A 16,861-nucleotide genomic window follows, 5' to 3' on the forward strand; every position below is an offset into this window, starting at 1 on the left:
GTATGTTGAATTAAGCAAGGTTGCATGTCATTGCCTGTGAATTAAAACTTTTAATTTTTAAGAAAAATGTGGTTTTGTCTCTTCTTTCCAAAGCTACAAAGCTTCTAAAGTCTCCCTTTAATGTGTAAAAGTGGCCTCTTTAAGAAGATAAGGATGTAAAACACCAGTTTACTCTTTTATGGATTACTGGTTTAGAAGCAAAAGTTAATATAATTCATCTATTAACATCATCATGCTAGTATTTGTTTTAAAGGGGTTAGTACTAAAAATAAACATTGCACCCCATCATTTGATTAATATAGTTAATGTTAGGAAAAACATGTAATTTGATGGTTGTTTGGATGGCAGCTGGCAGTCACATTCCTCCCACGTGATATACCACACATAGTCAGGTTTAAAGACTGGTAAGTGAACATCAGAAACAAAGCAATCGGAAAATGAACCTTTGCTACAGTAACACCAGCGTCTCCCCCTTCTCCTCCCAGAGTTTCAGGTTCCTAGAAAGGCAGTTTTCTACCACCATGGGGGAACAAGAAGCCCCTGAACCCCCTAAAACAAAATGAGGCAGAAACCCACCAAACCCACCAGCCCGTCTCAGCTCCCTGCACCACTCTCGTCTGCTCATCCTGACAGACCCCGGGAGAAGGTTGCAAGCCCCCCACCACATCAACCACAGTGCTCTGACATGCCTCTCTTCATGCACATATGCTGCTGTGTATGAGTCAAATGAGATGTTTGCAAAAATACAGCCACATTGAGAAAGGTTTTGGTTTCAGCTCACATGATGATTTGATTTTAATCTGAGGTCAGATTCAGACCTCATTACTTGACAACATATACATATATGTGCAAAATACGGTTGTCACAAGTAAAGAAAACATCTTTTTAAAAATGATTATTTAAGAAAGGATGTGTTTTAGATAGATAGATACTTTTCATCCCCAAGGGGAAATTAATTTAAATTTTGTTATTGTCTTATCAAGAAATGGTATCTTGATTAGTCATATTTATTTAGGATTTGTGTATTTAATTAAGGACTTTATACTCCGGAAGTTGGGTAGGTAAAATATTTAATTATAAATGACTACGGCGTGTGAATATTGTATTAATATTAGTTACTCCTGATGGGCAGGTGGCACCTTGCATGGTAGCCACTGCCATCAGTGTATGAAAGGGTGTGAATGGGTGAATGATGACAAAAAGTCAGTTTACAGTCCATGTTTTGACTTACAATAAGTGTGTTTGTCACGATATTTAAGTTAATCAAATAAGCGAACAGTGGATGGGAACGACGGTTTCACACGACACACAAACAGCAGTCTCCTGGGTAAAAGTCCTGTGTTTGTTGGGACCACCCAGCCACACCGCCCTCCTCCATGTGTAGACATCTGTGAACTATGAATAGAAGTATTTTTGATCCGTCAAAAACACGTAATTTGGGAGAAAGTACTTTCCCAACAAAACATAATTGACAATGCAGTTTTGTTGGATGTGAACTAAACCTTTTTAGAGGACGAGGCTGAAAAATGACGTGACCAATTTTATATTAATCATATTTATATGTTGTATATTGATTTTCATGACAGCTTTGGTAAGTAAAAGAGTATGTCATCTACATACTGATTGATTTTGTATTCTTTCATTTAAACCAGATATGCGTTCCTGTCGGGTTAGCCTGTTGTAAATACTAATTTGAAAAATGTAGTGTCTTTTTATAACATTCTGTTGAAAAAATCTCCCTCCGCCCACATAAGGAACTGTGTGGAATGACTGGGTGCCACATAAGATCACACACACACACACACACGCGCATACACACACACGCACAGACAGACAGACAGGTAAAAAAGGATTGCGATGTGTAAGTGGTGCCTCTATAGTAAAGGTCCACATGTTCACATGATAAAAGATGAGATATTCAAACTTTCCAAAGAATCCGCAGTGTATTAATGAGTCCTCCCACACGAATAGTCGTTGAAGTATATTCCGCGTTGACGCAGCCATAGAGACCCCACAGTAATCAAGGTTTCTCTTGACTTGACTTTGGTATCACAGCACCTTTGTTCACAATGGGTCCTGAACCTAAAGTGTACGGTTGACCAAACCTTTAAAGAGCACAGGGGTGTTGTCCTGTTTTTGTAGACTTTGCTCGACAGAATTTGGGTGGCAACAGAGTTAAAACCCCCAAAAGTTATTGCAACGAAGAGTATATATTTTAAGTTATCTGTTCATTTAAACATTTCTTTTGGGCATTTTTCCCCTCCAATGCAGAAAGACCAAAAATCCTCAGCAGTCTTTCGAAATCAAATCAAATCTCTTTGTGTCATGTCATCAGTCGATGGGTGTGAGAAAGAGAAAAGAGGACGTCGCCAGCAACAAAGACACAAGAAAGGCTCTCAGCATTCAGCTGCGCAGTACAGAGGTAAGATCAGCACTTCAGCGTGAATCTCACTGTTATCGTAGGTTATTAGCTTATTTTCAATGTATTGAATCTTTTAGACATTTTCTAATGGAACTACAAAATGGCAAATTCCATCAACTGGCACATTGCAGCTTCTTCTGTCCAATGTCAAGGATGTGAGGGACATTATTTTATATAATTACATAATCAGGTTACTAAATAAGTTTATTACAGAGGCTCATGCAAAATAAAAATAAAAACATTGACTGGTGAAAAAGTGTGGTAAAAAGAGCATGGTAATTTTCTTGTGTTCTCTCTTTACTTTTCTTTTTGAGGCTTCCCTCTTTCTTGTTGACCGTGTGATCTGATCAAATGTTAAAATCAATACCAAAGCAGTATTAAGAAGTACATTCACACATATTCTATTATGAATGAATACATTTAACACTTGGTTTATGTTTAATTTAGGTAATGTTGAACTAATATTCAAACATTTAAAATCCTTCTGAATGACTAAATGGAAGTATAACAAGTGTACCACAGTGTCAGTTTAGAAGTCGTCAAATGCCACAGACGGGTTATCCTCAGTGAAAGCCCTGAAAACCTCTGTGCAGGTGGCGGGCTGTATTTGCTGAGGAAACCTCAAGCTTTGGCATTGTAACTGAACATAGCAGCAGGTGTGCAACACCGGAGTGTGTGGGCACACAAGCGTGAGCGAATTCTTCAGACCCCCCCTCCCGGGTTTATTCTGCAGGATTCTCAGTCACAACTATGCCGCGGTCGTTCCTCGTCAGGAGTAAAAGGACTCACCTGCTCCACCCACCTAAAGACCCCTACCGACAACACTCCCAGCCCCGGATAGAGGTCCACCAGTCTGTGCAGCATGCGACGGGACAGGGCAGGAGGTGTCCTGAGGATGCTGTGAGGCCTTTGTCCCCCATGTTAGGAGTTAAAGACTTGCTGTTTGAGGCCTGCTCACCCTCCAAGGGGATGGCAGTCCGCTCTCACAGGGCCCCCACAGATGAACCTTGGCCTTCAGGTACCCAACACTTTCTAATTATAAGACTTTCTAAATAGATAGATAGATAGATAGATAGATAGATAGATAGATAGATAGATTATTCATCCCCAGGGGGAAATTTGTTTGTAGCAGCAGCAAAGAAGGTTGCAATATATACAATACAATAAAATAAAATAGCAGAGAATATTAGATTTAAGAAAATTAAATAATTAAATAATAAAGAAAATGAAAACAAATGCAAAGTATATACAGTATATATAAGTTGATATAAAGTTTATAAAGTGAAATCGGTGCAAGGGTTATTGATGTTGATTCAATTTGAGGAGTATCTGGCCATGGTGATTTATTATATAGTTGGCAGTTGGTCTTATAGCAGTTGGCAGGAATGTATCTGTCCTTGTGACAGTACTTGTTCTTTGGATAGCATGTATATTGGTCATAACTGAGACAGTAGTTTTGTACAAGAAAGTGCAACTTTCAGACAACATCTTTGCTAAGCAAAGACCCTGAAAATATGATATGAAAAATATTCTCTGTGGACTAAAGTCATGCCCATCATCCTTTCATATTGGAACAAAAGCCCCTGTGGACAACGGAGACGTCCCGCTGTCGGTCTCGCCTTGGACGGCGGACAGACGCCAGGCATCGGAACGAGAGAGACAATTGGAGGGACTGGTCTACATGTTACTCAACCAATCGTCACACACTGACCTCAAATTTCCCGTCAGCGAGTGTCCGCTCTGTGAAAGGGTAAGAGGCCTCCGCACGGTGAGAATATTCATATCCTTATTATCTCCGTCCTCATCAGCTGCTATCAAGAAAGTGGAAACTAGGGTGAATAACGATAAAAGTAACTGCCATGACACCGAACCTGGCAATATGTCAGAGGGTGACACGGCAGCGTGACTCGCAGTGTAAAAAATAATATGTAAGCGCAGTCTGTGCTGTTCAACAGGGTGATTGCAATGATTCTTCTTGTGGAGAATTGTTTGTGAACAAAGGGGTCATTTGAAAAAGATAAGTGGCTTTCCTGGTGCCAGAGGAATGCATGGTGAAAACTTGGTGAAAACCTTGGAGCAGAAAAATAGTGGATATATTATTTATGCCTTATTTTTATTTTTTAAGCCTCAGCATTGAACAAATTGTAATAAATCTCAAAATCTCTGGGGATTAAAACATTTAAATGTTTCAGCTCAAATAACCGCATGACAGGTCTAAGTAAAAATGTCAACTTAATGAAATAAATATGAATTATTATGTATATTATAACATAGAGAATAAACAGTTTAAATGTATTAAAACATTCAGACCATAGAAAAAGTTGTATTAGTGTTTGTGGACAAACTGGAATGGTGTCACTGTTTCCACCTCAGATCTATCTTTGGCATTTTGGGTTACTTGTCGAATGAACGTTGATGAACAGTGTGTGTTGGTATCCAAGCTAATCTGTGCTTGGTTGACATGTGAGCGTGTGCCACTGGCTAGCTAACGGCCACCGTGCTGCACTGTTCTCATACGACGGTTACAGCTAATAACACCACCCTTGGCTAACGGTGCCGTCGTAGCGTAGCCTCCGGTTCCCCATCAGGTAAACACTACGGTTCGCATCATTAGCTGCCAACTGCTCGCTGCTCCGTTGCTAAGTCTCCCCCATATGCTAATGGTTCTCACTGCCAGAGGATGGAGACAAAAGTTAAGCAATTCAGCTCTGAAACATTATTACATTTGTGTCATTTGGAAAAAAGTAGAAAATCGGATTTGTAGCTGTTCGGCTATCAGCGGTAACTCCAGTAAATTACTGATCTACTGATCCCAGCTTAGAAGTAGTAATCAGTGAGCTTTAGGAGTTCTGATAGGCAGATTCTATCACTGCCACTGTTTCTCCATGTTTTCAAGGATTTATGCTAAGCTAGGCTAACCGGGAGACACAGACTTGACAGTAGTATCATTCTTCTCATAATTTCCCCCCTCTCTCTGTCTCCCTCAGTCTCTTTCAGAAGTCTTGATATCAGGAGGCGGCCATCAGGCTCATCTCAACAGCCTCTCTGTCCCATTGACAAGATCACCCAGTGCCACCGACATGCCCCTTATGCCTTTCGGCTTCAGAGCAATTGGCAGCTACGATAGAGCTAAGGTACAGTGAGAAAGAAGTAGTTTGATTATTTTCAGTACAAGCACATGAGCCATCATGGATTCTCTGGTTTGCCTTCATGTCAAAGTCAATGTGTTTGCGTATCCAGGAGCGTAGCTTCGACTGCAAGGTGTGTGGGAAGGCGTTCAAGCGCTCGTCCACCCTGTCCACACACCTCCTCATCCACTCAGACACGCGGCCCTACCCCTGCCAGTACTGCGGCAAGAGGTTCCACCAGAAGTCGGACATGAAGAAGCACACCTTCATACACACGGGTGGGTGAACACAACAGTGAGGCAAACTTGTGCAGTGAAAGCGCTCAAACTCAAACTCGTGCACTTTCCTTTCCGCAGGTGAGAAACCACACGTGTGCAAAGTGTGCGGTAAAGGATTCAGCCAGAGTTCCAACCTCATCACCCACAGCCGAAAGCACAGCAGCTACCGGCCCTTCAGGTGCCCCAGCTGTCAGCACAGCTTCCAGCGCAGGGTGGACCTACAGCGCCACCGAGAGACGCACTGTGGCTATGCAGACACGTACACTCAAAACTGAGACCACGAGGCAATAAAGTGATAGCGAAATTTGTAAATAATTTTTAATCCCTTATCATTTTAAAAGTCAGAATGGTAACGCCTTGGATAATAAACCCTGATTGTGTAACGTTATTGGTTGGAGTTTTTTAAAATATATATTGTTGTTGAAGATTTGTATCTTTCATGAAACACGCTGCCAAAAGTCCCCCCCCCCCCCAGGAGTTGCCAGGAAAGTGTCAAGAAGACCATTATCCAATCATGTTGTGCAATTTTAAGGGAACTATTTTCCTCAGAAAGTTGTGCGGATGTGATTGTAGTTTGTGTGTCCATGTGTGTGTGTTTGTGTGTGTGTTAATTGTCCCCATTATTGGATGTAGCATCCATAATACACTGCAGCTGGGCTCCCGGCAGAGATGATTGATGATGACATATTCATAGGATGTGCTTCCACTAATGCTGGACTGGAGGTCCAATTTTGAAAAAAACACATACGTGAAAGCTCTGTACTCTGTTTTTTCTACAGCACGTCCGGTACATGTTGCATTAAAATACTGTGATTTTAAGTATTTCCATGTTAACAACTGAAAGGGGCTGCGGACGAACCTGTCATGACCGAACAAGGACTAGAACCCATACGCACGACTCAAGGCAAAGTAACAACAAAAATCTCAGTTTTAATTAACTGGAAACAAACAAACAGAACATCTACATGAACAAAGTAACATAAAATCGTGACTGGTGAATTCCATAAAAATGTCTGGTTCTTTTGCACAAAAGACAAGACGAACAGGCACAGGACAAAGGGAGACGCAGACAATATATACACAGGGTGAGGGCACAGGTGGAAACAATCAGGAGCGAGGCAGACAATCAGACTAGAGGAGAAACACACAGGGGAAGGAACAAGTTGCCTGAAACAAGAGGAGAGTTGACTTTCACAGTAAAACAGGAAATCACGAGACAACATGGACACAAGACACGAAACTGATTAATTTAACATGACAGTTTCCTGGACAAGACAGAACCCACAGAGAAGGAGCGACCAACTCAGTCCCTCCTCTGCTCTGCGGAGCCTTTTTACTAACTAATTGTTGTGGTTTTGTGGATGCAGCTTTAATGTTTTTAGGCCACTCTCGCTGCTCTCGTTAGGATTTCTTTCCCCGCAAAAAAGCTCGTAAAATTTTTTTAATAAGCCACTGCCACAACCTGCTCAGCACCACACGACAGACAGACACTTCGTGACGAGCTGGTGAACACAGCGGAGCCTTTAGCAGAGTGTTTCTCTCAGGATTAGAGACCAAAACAGAGCTTAGAGGAGAGTGTGTTGAACTTGACTTGCAAGTGACTTGAGTGAAACGACATCGCCGACATGCATCTCGACTCGTTTATTACATCTTGTTTGCCACATCAACATGAACAGAATCCACATACAAATAAATGCTGTTTTTCAGCTGATTCAGTGACAGCACAACAGTGAAAATGATTTGGAACACGGACTCTTCAAACAGGCACTCGCAGTGACCGCTCAGTTCACCTTTGACTTCGGGCTCCCCGTCTCTTGAAAGGTGACGATGTGGTGACGTGGTTTCTGTTTCAGTCGCCCCGTCGAATCCAGACACACACACACACACACATACACGAGCTGTCAGAACCTCTGTCCCAGTTCTCCTTTGTCAGATTTGCAGGAAATCCTGAGAGAGAAATAAAAGAATAAAGAAAAACATGTTCAGACCTCTCTGGCACATCAGTTAAAATCTGCAGGTGTTGCTGATAGATTTTCTGTTACTGCCGGCGCTTCTAACCAAGACGTTTACAGTTTAGTCAAAAGATCCAGGTGTGTTAGGCTAGTAGTACGGCGAATGTACTGTGTGCGAATGTGCTATTATTCTTTTCGCTTTCAAACTTGTCGTCTTAATCCCCCAACTGATGCTGACTCGAGTGACATCACTTGAGGCTGATATAATGCAGTAGTACTCTCCCAACATAGACTTCGATGGGGGACTGTCCTCATCAGATCTTACCTCCTACACCGAGCTGGACGACTGGTCAGACGGTGGCGTTGGATTCCAGCTGTTGGGCCCTTCACGAGGGTGGTCTGTGACATGATTCTCTCCTCCAAGTGATGTTGGAAGGGCCCCTTCATAAGATATAAAAACAGAGTTCCTTTATAATGTCTCCACACAACCTCAGATGGAAAATGTCATTGTTAATAATGTTTCATTTGGAAACCTGCATGATCCTCATTTATTTGATAATGTTTTGAAAATGTTAGTTATTAGTCATTACACATGTGCAACCAAGACTAAATGTAGAATTTGAATTTAGACAGTGCTTTCATGCATTTTCCCCAAATCTGGATGGTTGTCAAAAATTCACTAAAATGAACTGGCTGTGTGTTGAATTCCTAATATCTTACATTAATCATTGATCAACAGTTGCAACATGGATATGAGGAGGAGGAGGATGATGATGATGGTGATGATGATGATGATGAAGAATACTTTTAATTTGTCCGGTTCATATGTCAAAGGTTCTGCACAATCAAGTCACTTTTCAGTGACAGGAGGAAGCTGATTTGGTCACCTGTACAATAGTAGATGCCCCACAGCCCGCCCCCCATCAGGCAGCCGGCCATCACAAAGGCAGCGAAGACAATTCCCATCAGTGGTCCCGTCGGCACTGCAGAGACACAGAGAGACAGTGGAGCAGGTTCAATAATCTCACGATAACATTGAAGAAACGACAGAATGAATGATGCTCACTGCTGTGCTCCGGGTCTGGACTGGCCAGTGGGGGGAGACTCAGCCTCTTGGTTCTTTGGTCGGCAGTGGGCGCCAGTGAACTAATGGGATGGGTGACCACCATGGGCCTGTAGAGGTTTCTGACCTCACACTGAGATGGGAGACAGGAGAGGGTAAGTCAAGTACAAATTGTGAATCAACACGAAGTCGGACATGATAAATAATATACAATCCTAAAAAACTTACACTTCCTACCTGTGATATGAAATTGAACAAACTTTCTTTAGGTCTGTCCCCGATTGAATAGTGAAAATGTTCAAGTCACATTAAAGTAAAGTAATATTTTTGGCAAATATGATTGTTTGCTTTCTTGCTGTCATACCACAAACATGTCTGTATGTTAACTAGGAAGCTACTGCTAGCATCAGGTTAGCTTAGGTTAACACATAGACAGGAAAGAGCTCGCCCCTTGATGCCTTCACAAGGAGGCTTCACTCTGCACCTGTTTTGTGCAATGAAACGTAGTACCTGGTGTCTAGAAGATCTAGAAACCAGCGGAGGGATACGCAGCCTGTCCTGACAGTCAGTCTTTACTTTTTCCTCTGTGGGTTCCTCTTTTTTCAGGTCAGAGATGCACAGACGGAGGCTGCAGTGGAGGAACTGTATTGAGTCATTATAAACTGGTCGAAGGATGAAACTAAACCTCAAGGGCCGGATCTCCTCCTCTGCTCCCACGTTTGCACTCTTATTGTCCAGCCTCTCTGGTGCTTCTCTCCCTCTTCTGTCCAGTCCATCTGTCTCCTCCTTTGTCTTTTCCTCTTCCACTTTATCATCACCCCCAGCACCTTCCACCTCTTCTTCTTTTGTCTTTGCACTGAGGGTGAGCGAGGGGTCTGAGGAGCAGCCCTCGCTTAGGACGGTCCAGAAACGAGACTGTTTCGGGTCTGAAAGAGGAGAGACCACACAGGACTTCACCTCCACCATATCTATGAAGGGCCCTTTGGCTGAAATCTGCAGTAGGACAGATAACAACACAGCTTTTGTCACTGGTAATGGTGCCATACACTTGCATAAAGAAAAGAAGACGATCACACCAATGAAGTTCTTGACTTCTGCATCAAATAAGCACAAAAAATAAACGACACAAACACCCAGACCTCAACGTAGACACGGTGGTCTGCAGTTATGACACAGGGGCCGATCCGGCTCCGCTTATATCTCTCAGCGGCAGAGAGCTTCAGAACAAGGACGGCCGCAGACGTTTGTCCGAGTGTCGGAAGGTGTCTCAGTCCTGGATTGGACCCTGGACGCTCGAGTGCCCAGGAGACCGGCCCTACGTCAGCAGACCCGGGGAGCGTGGGGACCGCAGCAAAGCAGCTGAACTGAGAGCAGAAACAGGAGACTGCAGGTTAAAGATATGTCATGAATAATGGAGTAGTCAAGGGTATATAGGTTTACAGATATCTCACATGTATGCCGAGTGGACCTTTGGACTTCCTCTCTGTTTCATTGAGAGCCAGGATGGCCTGAGGCGCGTCTCTCCATAGTAACACCTGGGTAGAGAGGAGGAACACAGATCGGTGTGCTGTACGGGTTAATTCATTGCAACTTTCTGAGCCCTGAAGGTGTAGGAAAATGTCAACACACTTGAGTATAGCAAATATGTTTTTGTGATACTGTATTGATTCTCAAAGACACAAAAAAAAGTTATTCATGGTTTGCATACAAAAATGTGTGGCAGAAAGTGAATCAGGAACTGTGATAAATGCAGGTCCCACTGCTCGCTTATTTTAGTCAGGGTTTGATACATATATTTTAAAAAAAATCATAATATATCGCAATATATAGAACCAGAGCTATTTATGTTTCAGATATATCCCAGCAATGTCTCCTATCCTATAGTCTCATCTTTGCAAAGAAACGGCTCCTCATGTACTGGGAACAGAGTCCTACAAAGATTTGTCACATTAATACCTGGTAGAAACATGATTATTACAGTTGATACGACAGAGAAAAGATGCACATTTATTTTATTAATTTCGTTCCTGAAATCCCTCTTATCCTTCTCTCACTTCATTTGCCTCTGTGCAGCATCCCCTTTTTAGGCTTTACTGCCACGCTGTTGTGGTCATGATGACCTGGGTCCACTGGGGACAACTTCCACTTTCCACAGTTTCAAGTGTCTATTATGTGCCTTGGGTTTTGTTGTTTTGCCACTGTGAACTTTGAATTAATTTTGGAGTCAGGTGTTTTTCCCTTTGTGCTCCGAAAGCTTCACTCATTCTTTTCTCTTTCTCTCTGATTGCTCCGGCCTCTGTTGGTTTATGTCAATTAATTAAACAAGAATGACATACAATCTCACAGAATTCTTTAAAAGTTGGGATAAAAATAATGTGGATTATTTTAAGGAGTAAAATAAACATTGAATTTGAACAGGGTTTCTCATCTCACCGTGTTTTGGTACTGCACTCCTCTCGGCTGTCCCAGGAGAAGATTCTCAGTCCCACAGGAAATGAGTGGAAACACCAACAGGAAATGACTCCCGTTAGACTGAGCCTGGCACATCGAGTCTCGCAGAGTCACGGCGGTCACCGGGACAGACGAGCTCTGGAGGGGAGAACTGATGTGAGACCACGTCACTTTCATAGGAACCATTTTTCTGTATCAGATGTACACATCGTTTGTTTCATAATAACTGCTAGTGTACCGTGAGGCTGTGCTCTTACAAAATGGTGCTAATGCACGGCAACATGCTCACAATGGCGATGGTAGTAACATGTTCAGCAGGCACGATGTTCGCCATCTTAGTTTATCGTGTTAGCATGCTAACATTCGCTCGGTAGCACAAACATAAAATACAGCCAGAGCGAAGGGGAATGTCATGAATGTTGTCGATATCCATCCATCCATTATCAGCCGCTTATCCGGGGTCGGGTCGCGGTGGCAGCAGGTTCAGCAGGCCGACCCAGGCTTCCCTCTCACCCGCAACACTTTCCAGCTCATTCTGGGGGATCCCGAGGTGTTCCAAGGCCAGCCGGGAGATATAATCCCTCCAGCGTGTCCTCGGTCTTCCCCGGGGCCTCCTACCAGTTGGACGTGCCCGGAAAACCTCTAATGGGAGGCGTCCAGGAGGCATCCTGACTAGATGCCCGAACCACCTCAGCTGACTCCTTTCGACACGAAGGAGCAGCGACTCGACTCCAAGCTCCCCCCTGATGTCCGAGCTCCTTACCCTATCTCTAAGGCTGAGCCCGGCCACCCTACGGAGGAAGCTCATTTCGGCCGTTTGTATCCGAGATCTCGTTCTTTTGGTCACGACCCAGAGTTCGTGACCATAGGTGAGGGTTGGAACGTAGACCGACCAGTAAATGGAGAGCTTTGCCTTCCGGCTCAGCTCCCTCTTCACCAAGACGGACCGGTACAGCGCCTGTTTTACTGCTGCAGCCGCACCGATCTGCCTATCGATCTCCCGCTCCACCTTACCCTCACTCGTGAACAAGACCCCGAGATACTTGAACTCCTTCGCTTGGGGTAGGCGATATTCAGAGCAAAAGCCAAGGTTGGCACATTTCATTGATGATGGATATGGGCAGCTTCTCTCTGAATGGTTTATGTCTATACTGAGGTATGAAGACCTGCAGGACGCGCCGGTCTACGCTCACGCTGAGGCATCCGTCCTCACACTGCACTGTGAAACTCTCCCGGCCTCCTCGTGCTCGGCCTCCGGAGTTCAGCCACAGCCTCAGCCGACGCTCCTCGGCCCAGGACGGCCTCTCGACCACGGGATTCATCATCACGGCGGCCGCGTCTGTGGCACAGACGGGGACGCTGTTGAAGGACTACACGAGAGGGAGAGAGAGAAGATGTTGTGAAGGCAAGTTTGGTCTCAACAAGGTTGACCTGAGGAGGGCTTCCACCTATAGACTGTATGTAAGAAGTGGGCGGAGCCACTGTGACGTCACTCATTGCTCTTTAGACTGCCCTTATGAAGCCTCGAGTTTGGGGATTTGGACATCGCCATCTTGGCTTTTTTTGCAACCAGTGAACAGAAATGAGCATATATGGACGGCGGAGGAGTGACATAGAGACGCCGTTTATTACCTGTCAATCACAAGGTAGCCCCGTCCTAAAGCATACTCTGCTTTATGCTCTATTTGACTCTAAATGGACCATCATTTACTATTGAAGAATACTTGAAACTAGAGATTGAGGCCATAAACTCATGTTTACAATGTTTACTGAGGGAATAAATCAAGAGAAGTAGAGTCATTTTCGCATTGGAATTCTATACAACCAGAGGAGTCGCCCCCTGGTGGACATTAGAGAGACTACCTTTTAAGACACTTCTGCATCGGCTTCACGCTTCAGAACTGGATGTTTCCGTCTGCTACAACCACAGCTGAGCGTGACGTGTGTGTCCAATCATGCCCAAAATCTAACTTAATTTGAATCCAAATAACCATCTTATTGATCAGTCCAAAATGACCTTACATGAAACACATGAGAATATGTAAAAATGTTTTCTTATTTTCCTATTTTTACATAATGACATAAAACAGCCAGATAGTAGTAATATTTTTTGCGCGCATTGCTGAAACAGAAGTACGTTTGTGTAGTCAAACACAGCACCTAGTGCAACAGTGTGGCTCGCTTGTGTGTTTAGTCTTTGGGCAATAATAGAGCTTTATGGCACAGAGGAAATGGATATATCAGGAAAAGGCTACAAAGGCATGTCAGCGGGACAATAAGAAAAATATAGAATAACGAAAGCTGCTGCGAATCAGCACAATCGTCTGGCTCTTTGAGTTGGCCACCAGGGGCACAAGAGAGACAATCACCTCCACCTGGGGGGAGCTGAAGGAGAAGGAGAGAGATGGAGAGAGAGAGAGAGAGAGAGAAATGGTTGAATTTAACTCGGCTTGTCATTATGCTCTCCCTGGGGCTTCCTGGGGCACATTTTAACTACATATATACTGTTGGAGAATTTATTGCACATAATCATCCATCCATCCATCCATTTTCAATACCGCTTATCCTCATTAGGGTCGCGGGGCGCTGGAGCCTATCCCAGCTGACATAGGGCGAAGGCAGGGGACACCCTGGACAGGCCGCCAGTCCATCGAGGGCAGCACATAATCATATATTTTATAAATAAAAATAAATAAATAAATAAAATAAATAAAATCTTAATCTGAAAAGTAAAAAGTAACTAAAGCATTCTGATACATATAGTGGAACAAATAACAATATTTCCCTCTGAGATGTGTAGAAGTAGAAATATGAAGCATACAATGTAAATACTTAAGTAGAGTACACCTTAAATGTGTACTAAAGCACAGTACTTGTGTAAATACTCTTGCCCACTGCCTCCATAAACCCATAGGGGTCAGATCATCACCTTGTTTCCGGGGTAGTGTGTCCCACTCCCCACTGCAATGACATGGGTTTCCTTGTCTCCGCGTTCCCTAGCAACGCAGCCCGGCCCAGTCTGGAACCTCTCCAGCAGCCCCCGAACAGGGTGCAACTGCCCCGCCGGTGCCAAGGAGCACCGCACCTCCTCGCCGAGAGCTGAGGAGGAACAGCAGACGCTTGGACTATGAAGGGTGATGAAAAAAAACGTGCAGGTGGTGTGTGAACGTCACTATTCCTCCATGTCCCAAAAGCAATGAGCTCCGGTTCTTGTGACTCTTCCGCTTTCTTACTTCAATGTATCAGTCAGATGGAAAGATTCCTGCCGGAGGAGACTGGAATGTTTCGTTTTTTTTCACTTTCACTCTGACACAATAAAGACCTTTGACTAGTGGCTGCTTGAGCAAAAGGAAATATGTATTTAATGTCTTCACAACACAGATGACGATGCTCTTACCTGCCGTTCTCTTCCAAAGCAGGAGGAGACAGAGAACAGTCCATCCCAGGAGTGAAGGCATCATGAGCATCTCACTGCTGCGTTGCAACATCCTGGTGAACAGAAACAGCAATAAGACATACATAACTATACGTAATGCATTCCTCTCTAGTGGTGCTCTCTTTGTCATGCAATCACCTTGAGCTGAGGAATATAATAATGAGCATTTTCACTATTTTTTTATATTTTTATAGACAAAGCGATTAGTCAATTGATTGAGAAAAATGAATGGCTAATCAATTGATAATTCAAATTATTATTATTAGTCACAACCTGATTCATCATGTTAGCCAACCATCCTGGTTACTATGGAAGCAATTATTAAGTAATTTTAATAAAGTCATCATTACGACGTAGGAGATCAGAATTATTGGATTGAAAAGTCAACATTATTATATGATCAAATAAATATTTTGATTTACTAAGTCAAATTCTATTCTATTCTAAATGTTCATATTTTTTATTTCAAATTATGTATTTATACTGTTTACACTGTTTTTATTTTAAAGGCACCGATGAAGTCAAATTGCTTGTTTGTGAAAACTTACTGATTCTGCAATTGATGAAATGGTGAGCCAAACAATTCACAAAGTATGTCAACAATTTATGGTCAAAATTATTAAAAGTTATTAAAAGTGACTGTGAGACAGTGAATAAGACAGTGAATCAAAAATATGAGAACATTATTTTGCTTTCATAATTTGGGTTCAACACCATTGCTTCCAATTTGATCCTGAAAATATTGTTTATTTAACTCGCTGATATGGGCTTCCATAGTTTGACAAAGAATGTGGATGATCGTTTCTTTTAACAGCACATTTCCCAAAAAGTACATGAATATTAGAGTATGAATATCACAAAAAATAACATATAAGCACATTTTCAAAAAGCAATACAATGAAAAGCAATATATTAATACATCTATTATCTCACGAGTAGATTCCTAAATAATAAATGTAGATTAATTAAACAGGAACAATCAAGAAATGTAGGATTTGAATAACACCAAATGAGTTTTAAATAGGATCGCCGATGATTCCTAAAAATGTTCCCTCACATCAACAAACATGTGAAGGACTAAACATGAAGAGAGACGTAGAACTCACCTGCGCACTGAGTGGTGAGACAGGCGGACTGCTGATCCAGCTGTTGCTCCAGACTCCACTGTGGGAGCTGCACTCAGTACCCGAGACCCCCCCCCCCTCCTCATTCCTCAAACACACAACCACCACTGGCTGTAAAGACACAATGGAAAGGGGCAATGGGAGGGACTGCGCGATGGTGTGACAGAGATGGCGCGATGGAGAGGAATAAAAGGCCTTTGGAAACTTCTCCGAAAGTAGAAGGCAACAAACAGGAAGGGGAAGAAGGAGGGAGGGATGGAGGAGGAGGAGGAGGAGGAGGAGGAGGAGGAGGAGGAACCAAAGCGGTTGACTGGCAGGTGAAATGTTTGGGAGGGGAGTAAACTCACACACTTGATGTCTTCTTTCACCCTCCGAGACATTAATGACTTGGTTCACGTCGAGTTATTCACGTTGCTCGGTCCCCTTTGACCTTCCAGTTGGAAGTGAGTGAGTCCAGAAGAGCCAACATGCGGTCAAAGACTCGTTGTGGAATATTAAATGTTTGGGGTTCAGAGCATTAATATAGCGGCTAACAGCTATTCGCTCTCTGAAGACATGGTGGAGTAATTGACGTTAATATTTGTTTCGCGATCAGGCATATTCATAATACATTTCCACACATCGACAGCCCAACATTGAGACATGTTGGCTGATTCAGTAAAATACTGTTTGTGCATCAGTTCAGTGGAGTCAGGACAAAACAACCAAATTACGGTTCAGTTTTCACTGTGTTTTTAGAGCAATTTCCACTCATGTAACAAGTCTATAATTCAGCCTTTCTTAATAAAAAACAACCTATTTTTTAGGTTTCTGCTTGAAATAACATATCCAAACTAAAAAGGCTGTATCTCTGCAACCACAAAGGCTATTTGAATAATGTTGGTGTTATAATCAAGGCAACCCATGAGAGCTTTTGTTCAGATGTGTAAATATTAGTATATTTGTTATTGGTTAAGAGTAAATAAAGATGAAACACAGCAAAAATAGAAGTTTCAGGTTTGCCTAGG

At 43.0% G+C, this 16,861-nt stretch overlaps 2 protein-coding genes across 2 annotated transcripts; one reads left to right on the forward strand and one right to left on the reverse strand.

Moving 5' to 3' along the window:
* The first annotated feature begins 3,171 nt into the window (after positions 1-3,171).
* LOC117734777 (zinc finger protein Gfi-1b-like) lies at positions 3,172-6,107 on the forward strand. Its single transcript, XM_034539043.1, has 5 exons — positions 3,172-3,440; positions 4,003-4,172; positions 5,410-5,556; positions 5,663-5,828; positions 5,907-6,107. Exons 1-5 carry the CDS (start codon positions 3,173-3,175, stop codon positions 6,101-6,103), a joined length of 948 nt encoding a protein of 315 aa, XP_034394934.1. The 5' UTR covers position 3,172; the 3' UTR covers positions 6,104-6,107.
* A 1,069-nt stretch (positions 6,108-7,176) lies between these two features.
* engl (endoglin, like) lies at positions 7,177-15,927 on the reverse strand. Its single transcript, XM_034539640.1, has 12 exons — positions 15,837-15,927; positions 14,692-14,783; positions 14,224-14,393; positions 12,461-12,664; positions 11,277-11,432; positions 10,295-10,378; positions 9,983-10,207; positions 9,354-9,836; positions 8,847-8,976; positions 8,668-8,763; positions 8,106-8,221; positions 7,177-7,775 (listed from the first exon to the last, which is right to left on the reverse strand). Exons 2-11 carry the CDS (start codon positions 14,780-14,782, stop codon positions 8,109-8,111), a joined length of 1,752 nt encoding a protein of 583 aa, XP_034395531.1. The 5' UTR covers position 14,783; positions 15,837-15,927; the 3' UTR covers positions 7,177-7,775; positions 8,106-8,108.
* Between the last annotated feature and the right edge of the window lie 934 nt (positions 15,928-16,861).

This window comes from Cyclopterus lumpus, chromosome 8 (assembly GCF_009769545.1).
Source record: "Cyclopterus lumpus isolate fCycLum1 chromosome 8, fCycLum1.pri, whole genome shotgun sequence".
Classification (NCBI taxonomy): Eukaryota; Metazoa; Chordata; class Actinopteri; order Perciformes; family Cyclopteridae; genus Cyclopterus; species Cyclopterus lumpus.

Coding starts and splice junctions, on each gene's coding strand:
- LOC117734777 (XM_034539043.1), top strand. CDS start 3,173: ATGCCGCGGTCGTTCCTCGTCAGGAGTAAAAGGACTCACCTGCTCCAC. Junction 4,173..5,409: donor AGTGTCCGCTCTGTGAAAGG/GTAAGAGGCCTC, acceptor TGTCTCCCTCAG/TCTCTTTCAGAAGTCTTGAT. Junction 5,829..5,906: donor GCACACCTTCATACACACGG/GTGGGTGAACAC, acceptor TCCTTTCCGCAG/GTGAGAAACCACACGTGTGC.
- engl (XM_034539640.1), bottom strand. CDS start 14,782: ATGTTGCAACGCAGCAGTGAGATGCTCATGATGCCTTCACTCCTGGGA. Junction 12,665..14,223: donor CACACTACCCCGGAAACAAG/GTGATGATCTGA, acceptor CCTCTCGTGTAG/TCCTTCAACAGCGTCCCCGT. Junction 8,222..8,667: donor GGGCATCTACTATTGTACAG/GTGACCAAATCA, acceptor TATCTTATGAAG/GGGCCCTTCCAACATCACTT.